The 7,321-nt window shown below is 34.9% G+C and overlaps 1 protein-coding gene across 2 annotated transcripts; it reads right to left on the bottom strand.

Moving 5' to 3' along the window:
* Positions 1-650: 650 nt before the first annotated feature.
* Positions 651-4,812, bottom strand: LOC111058635 (S-formylglutathione hydrolase). 2 transcript variants are annotated; one of them, XM_039439861.1, is made up of 4 exons: positions 4,662-4,812; positions 4,235-4,302; positions 2,850-3,040; positions 651-913 (listed from the first exon to the last, which is right to left on the bottom strand). In XM_039439861.1, exons 2-4 carry the CDS (start codon positions 4,300-4,302, stop codon positions 666-668), a joined length of 507 nt encoding a protein of 168 aa, XP_039295795.1. In that variant the 5' UTR covers positions 4,662-4,812; the 3' UTR covers positions 651-665. The 2 variants fall into 2 exon arrangements, with proteins under 2 accessions (XP_039295795.1, XP_039295793.1); XM_039439859.1 differs by lacking the exon at positions 4,662-4,812 and adding an exon at positions 4,502-4,553.
* Between the last annotated feature and the right edge of the window lie 2,509 nt (positions 4,813-7,321).

Consider the following 7,321-nt stretch of genomic DNA (forward strand, 5'->3'; position numbering starts at 1 on the left):
CGGTTTCCGATCTCATACCAAAAGGAAAAAAAGACTGACACTGTAGAGCGACGCAAAAATGCATAAAAAATGCATACAATACATAATGATTGTACTGATAACACTGAAAATTCAGTTTAAAAATAGCTAAAATAGTAGTCTAACTAACAGTTATGAATAAAAGAAGTTGGAGATCAAAGAAGTTTATGATGTTAAATATTGTCTACAACTAAAATAGTTGTTGATTTATTTTTATCATTATAAAAATTGTCTATTTTTATGTTAAAAATTGTCTAAATTAACTACGCTCTAACCGACTTGTACACCATGCCTGATTACAGTGGATGCGAAAAAGTAGGAACATGAATTGATGTATCTTCAAAGTAACTTTTGAGGTTATTCTACAGTTTTTTGAATATTACAAAAAAACCGGAGGTCTTACCAAAAATCGTTACACATACGTTCTGCGCCTTGTTTCAAGAACTTGCATACCAAATTCATCAAATCGGACAATAGCTGCGACTGTAACTGCGGTAAAACAAACAAACAGACAAAAGCCGATCGAGTCGAAACTAAGACCTCAGCTTCGCTTCGGTCAATTATCTACCATACTTACTTATTCAAGTTCCAAAGGTTATACTGTGATTATATTTAGTTACTGTACATAGAAACAGCAATTGATAGCTTTAATTCAATTGACATAATTGATTCATTGTGATTGAGAGACAGTATATGACCCACCTGTGACCCATGATGCTCTGCCTGCTAGTATCCAGGGCGGGGAAGTGTTGGGTGATGAGTTGCGGCAGCTCCTGTGTGACATAGGAGTACATGCGGTAGTTGGTGGCCCATGGCTCACGGGTGGCGTCCAGGTAGAACCCGGCAGCAGTGCCAAAATCCCATCGGTCATCCTCGCCCTCTATTCCACACCCTCCTGGCCATAACAACAACACAAACCACATTCTATCATTCATTTTAAAGCTAGATGTCCACCTTCTTATGTATCATTTTGTGGTGATACTGTATCATAGTGAAAAATAGCATAAGTAGATATACCATGGTATAGGACGTTTATGTCGCAACTTTTAGGGTTAGTTTCCGAGCTCCGGATTTAGCTAAGTTCTAGAATTTAAACAGATGGAGTCAGATAATTGGCTTTCCGAAACAGGGCGTAGTCGCAGTCCACGTTTAAATTAAATTTCGAAAAACTAGAAAATTGAACACAAAATAAAATAAAGAGAAAATAGTGTAAAGTTTAAGCTATTTTGAATTATTTAAGAATGCTTCATTTCGTCTAGGAAAAACGTTTCCAATTATAGAAATGAGAAAATAAAGATTTATTTGGCTGAAACTATTTACTGCGACTACGCCCCGTTTTGGAAAGCCGATTTTCTGACTCCAGCTGTTTAAAGTCTAGAACTACTTAGCTAAATCCCGAGCTCGGAAACCGACCCTTACTGTTAACTCAAGCCGATAGTCGATAGCAGATATTGGAAGTTTTGTATCAAATTATTGTGTTGTGTAACAAGAGAAAATTGTACTGCATCATATTGTTTTGATACTGTATCATTTGTAGTGATACAATATCGTTCTGTGATGATACTTTCCACATCTGTGGAGAGACCATAGAGAAAAGATAGCATAAGAAGATATCCCGAAGTTTGTAGAATGCATTCAAAGTTTGGAAGTTTTTTCATCAAATTATTGTGTTGTGAAATTGTACTGCATCATATTATTGTGTTGATACTGTATCATTTGTAGTGATACGTTATTGTTCTGTGGTGATACTGTATCATCTATGGTGAGACCATAGAGAAAAGATAGCAAAAGAAGATATCCCAAGGTTTGTAGAATTCATTCATAGTTTTGTATCAAATTATTGTGTTGTATATCCAGTGGAGATGGTAATGTATCATATTGTGTTGATACTGTATCATTTTAGTGATACGGTATCGTTCTGTGGTGATGCTGTATCATCTATGGTGAGACCATAGAGAAAAGATAGTATGAGAAGATATCCAAAGGTTTGTAGAATTCATTCAAAGTTTAGAAGTTTTGTTTCAAATTATTGTGTTGTGTATCAAGTGGAGATATCACTGAATCATATTGTGTTGATACTGTATCACTTGTAGTGATACGGTAACGTTCTGTGGTCATACTGTATCATCTATGGTGATACCATAGAGAAAAGATAGCAAAATAAGATATCCCAAGGTTTGTAGAATTCATTCATAGTTTTGTATCAAATTATTGTGTTGTATATCAAGTGGAGATGGTAATGTATCATATTGTGTTGATACTGTATCATTTTTAGTGATACGGTATCGTTCTGTGGTGATGCTGTATCATCTATGGTGAGACCATAGAGAAAAGATAGTATGAGAAGTTATCCCATGGTTTGTAGAATTCATTCAAAGTTTGGAATCAAATTATTGTGTTGTGTATCAAGTGGAGATGGTACTGTATCATATTGTGTTGATACTGTATCATTTGAAGTGATACGGTATCGTTCTGTGATGATACTGTATCATCTGTGGTGAGACCATAGAGAAAACATAGCATAAGAAGAAATCCCATGATATTTATAGGGCGTTCCAAATGTCAAGCCAATTTTTTGTTAACTCAAGCCGATTATTGTCTATTATTACCGTTTTGGTAGGGTGAGATCACATTGAATGCGTATACGTGCAAGCGCACGCTTTGTTGTGCATGAACAAGCATGCAGATGCGAAACAAAATCTGAAAAGAGCGATAGAAATAACTTCTAATTTTGTTTTTCGACTCATGCATGTCTCGACTTATACTTTCACATATACGCATTCAATGTGATCGCACCCCTAGTCAGATACGACAAATTAGTTAGCGCTTACTTGGACTGGTATCAGGACAGACCACAGCGATGCCGTGTTCGCTAGCGAACCTCTGTCCGCCGGCTTTCTGCACGTAGTTGAGTTCGTTGCACTCCAGACCCGACAGCCAGTAGATGACTGGCACTCGTTGTGAATCGGTCGTCTCGGCCGGCAGGTAGATCGCGAAGTTCATGCGACATTTCAGCTCTTTGCTGTCGATCAAATATTTATAAAATTAAAAAAAAAACTAGACATTGGAAAATCAAAGTACCGTAGGTAGTCCTACTTTTTTCAAGGTATTTTAAAAAATATTTCATTCATAAAATTCAATTTTTTCAATTCAATTCATTCTTTTTATTTGCCATCAATACAATTTACAATAATTATTCAAGAATTCATAAAAAAATAAAACATAGCTTACAATCAAAACAAAAATTATAAATTAATTATTTAAATCAAAATCTATTCATTAAAAGCAACAACCCAGCAAGGAAAATCCTGTCCGCTGGGCGTGAGCCATCAGTTCAATATTATTATATCAAATATTATTTTATTATTATAAATAAAAATAAATGTTTCAACATATCACAATAAACCAGACATTGTAAGCGAAATAGAATGTGGGAGATTAAAATGGGCCGGGCACGTACTCAGAAGAGTCTAATATGAACCAATTTTAGCACGCAATCGTCCAGGAAGAAGACCTCGTGGGAAACTGAGATAGAGATGGTAGCAACTGGTTTAAGGTGCGTACAGATATACGCGCCGCGAACATGAGCAATTCACTTTTAATCAGCTGACTATATCTGTATTTTTACAGAAACGGTAAGATACAGATATAAGAAGCTTGGCATCAGCTTATTAGAAGTGAATTGCTCATTTCTGCGGCGCGTAAATCTGTACCTTAAGACTGACATGGAGAGACTTGGAGCGACAGAAAAAATGCTGAGGAGCAAACTACGTGGAGACAGTTTGTTGGTGCGGTCAAATATCAACTTATATAGATGGCGCTGGGAGTAAGTAATTAAGTATATTAATGCCATTTTCAGCATTGATATCAGTTGAGAACACGCCCACTAGGTTTTCTGGGCAAAAATTGACAACTTCTGTTGCTTGCACTACATTTAACAATAGCAACTTTTGTTTCAGACAAGAAATTGTCAACTTATTTGTAAAAAACTATTTGTTGACAACCTTGGTTCAGACGCAGCTTGCTCTTGCTGTTGCTTGCTCTACATTTGACAATAGCAACTTTTGTTTCCGACAAAAATTTGTCAACTTTTTGTAGAAAACTATTTGTTGACAACTTTGGTTCAAACGCAGCTTTACATAAAAATGCATACGGATAAAATATTTCTCTTTATTCTCTGAATACGGCACTCTATAGATTGCAGATGATACCTTACCTATCATGAGAAAACACCTTTTGATAGCCTCCAAAACACTTACTACTCGACACTTCCTTTAAAGCCATCTGAAAAAATTATAAAACAACAATTAAATTAGAGTACAATAAATAAATTTTAAGCGGTTTCAAATGGCTTTCTTATCTGTCTGATACGGACTTTGACCGGCAAAATTTTAATCATATAATTCCAGTGATTTAATGAATGAATCAAACATATTTTTCAATTAAAGAAAGTATAAAATATATTTTTGAAATCATTACATACCAGTAAAGAGCGTAAACTTTGCATGATTATGCTGCTTCAATTAATTGAAACACTGATTTGTAAATGTACAGTTGATTGACTTGTAAAATGTTAGAAAAACATTGTCAATGTGGAAAAAAATGTATAGTATTTGTATGAAAACTGAGGGTTCCAACCTTACCTTCTAATATTTATTTATAAATTAGTAAAAAAATGGAAGAACCGGGACAGTTTTGCAATTATTAAAACTTAATTTATTATTAGACTTTTATGAATATGGAGACTTTAACCTAAACCTATAAATGAAATCATCAGACAGATAAATTCATGCCATCTAGATTTAGAGTTTATACTCAATGGATTTGATAATGATTTTCAGCTTGCAAATAAAAATTCAAAAAGCTCAAAAAAGTAGTTATTGGTTTTTTACCAAATTATTATTAATAAAATATGACAGTTTATAATCAATCCCTTAATCGCTTAAATATTAATAATTTTTTATACCACAAATCTTAGCCAAATGAGCGCCAAATTTCAAATACTAGGCCTACTCATCATCTACAACAAAAACGTTTAATAAATTTCAGCATAAATAAGAGCGTCACTCTCAATAATCATACTGAAAATACCTTGTAGGTAATAGGAAAAACTATAGTTGTTCCATTCAAATTGGAATTATTCTATTAAATATTAAAACTTCACAAAAACTTACCGTAAGTTATATTATTACCTAATTATAAAGAAGCAATGCCACAAAGAAACATCTTTTCAAAAACGCCTTCTCCGATTGGTTATCGTGATCGGTTAAATTTAACCTGCTGTTGTGCGATCGGGTCTTAGTTTTAAATCTAACAAAACCCTAGATTGCTCCAACGTTAGTAGACAGACTAATAACTTTGAGATTGCTCTACAGTTTCTGCAGACTGCCTTACTATGCTCTAGATCCTGAGTCTCAATTCTATATCCTAAACACCCTTTAATTGCATGTTTCTTAAAATCTATGCGACTAGACTCTTAGATATACGATAATAATTGAGTTATGTAGCATATATACAGGCTTGTTAGAGTAAAATAAGAGTATAGATTGATCTCAAGGAAGCAAGTTCGCGTTATCACCAAAGCTTTGAAATCACAGTGTAGTCTTCTAGTTGATAAGAAAGTAACGATTTACTATTATGTACTGGTACCTATAAAAAATACCATTTACTCAACAATAAATACCTTCATGTAGTAGATAATATAGATGCGATCTGTTTGTATTAATATGAGTTATCATCCCAGCACAACATATAAGCAACCTGCACACAGGGAAAATAGTGGCGCCTACTAGCTGAGGCGGGAATACGGAAATATACATTTGAATCGCGAATATTTCCAATTCCGCACGCCCACAGCAGCTAGTAGCCAAAACATACCGAGCGTTCCAAATACTTTTATAACTCTTAAGTCAGATTACACCAAGCTTGGTAAAGATATATCGTCATCGTCATCATAATATAATCATAGTACCTAATAATATTAAATGAAAAAGACTAGGAAATTGTCAAAAAACACAGATTTATTGATACTTAGAAAGACCGGTTTCGGTTATTACACCGAAGGTTATTAATCCGATGAGTTTATCTAAAGGTGCGTACAGACTTTCGGTCTGCTCCGCAACCGAACGTCACTCCAGCAGAGCGATTGATGATCGACCGGGGAGCAACAGTGGTTCGACCGGGGAACGCGAGAAGATCTAACATCTTCCGTAACGTTCATGATTGGTGCGTGGGCGGAGCGACTGTGGTTCGATGGTGGTACGAGAGCGGTACGAGGGAGGAGCGTGCTCGGTGCGGGTTGGAAGCGCGAATATGTGTACGCAGCTCTAGATTGACAATGATGTAATAACCGAAACCGGTCTTTCTAACTATCAATAAATCTGTGGTTTTTGACAATTTCCTAGTTTTTCATTTAAGATTATGACTATGATTATAATTATGATGACGATGTTCATATATCTTTACCAAGATTGGTGAAATCTTGCTTGAGAGTTACAAAACTTTATAAAAATAGTTGTAACGCTCGGGTATGCTTTGGCTTATCAATAAATCTGTGTTTTTTGACAATTTCTTAGTCTTTTTCATTTAATATGAATAAGTACCACTTATCAACTTCTCAACTACACAAAAAGTGAAAAAATAGTCATAATCGTCATCATGATTATGAAACATTAACAAAAGATTATCAAGAAGAAAATTAAAAATTGTGATTGATAGTTATTTTGGACTCAAAAATAATACGAGTGATTTGGAACAAAACTCTACACTAATAAGAATGGCCTCTGGACTATTTTATTGTAAGGGTGTGATCACATTGAATGCGTGTATGTATGTGTAAGTGCACGTCAGATCATGCATGAGCCGAAAAATAAAATTTGAGAAGTGTCATTAAAACACATTGTGACTTGCATGTAGCTGCAACCAGCAAGTGCAAGCGTTCAGTATGAGTGTTCTTATTGCTCTTATCCAGATTTTGTTTCTCATCTGCGCTCTTGGTCATGCATAACCAAGCGTGAACTTGCACATATATGTATCCAATGTGATCACACATTAAAACTAGAGTATGAAAACTTTTGGGAAACTGCCTGTTAAATCTATCCGTAATATTAATAAAATATAATATCGAGAATGACCTGGCTGGCTCAGATCTGGTGTCAGAGTTTTCAGGTCGCAACTGATCAATTTTAGGGCCTCTGACATGACCTAACGATTGCTTTTTAGGCAGCCGGGACCGACGACTTAACGTATCTATCCGTATTATATTCATTGTGATAAATTATTGATTAATAAATAAACAAAAACA

The sequence above is a fragment of the Nilaparvata lugens genome, chromosome 13, assembly GCF_014356525.2.
Source record: "Nilaparvata lugens isolate BPH chromosome 13, ASM1435652v1, whole genome shotgun sequence".
NCBI classification, from domain to species: domain Eukaryota; kingdom Metazoa; phylum Arthropoda; class Insecta; order Hemiptera; family Delphacidae; genus Nilaparvata; species Nilaparvata lugens.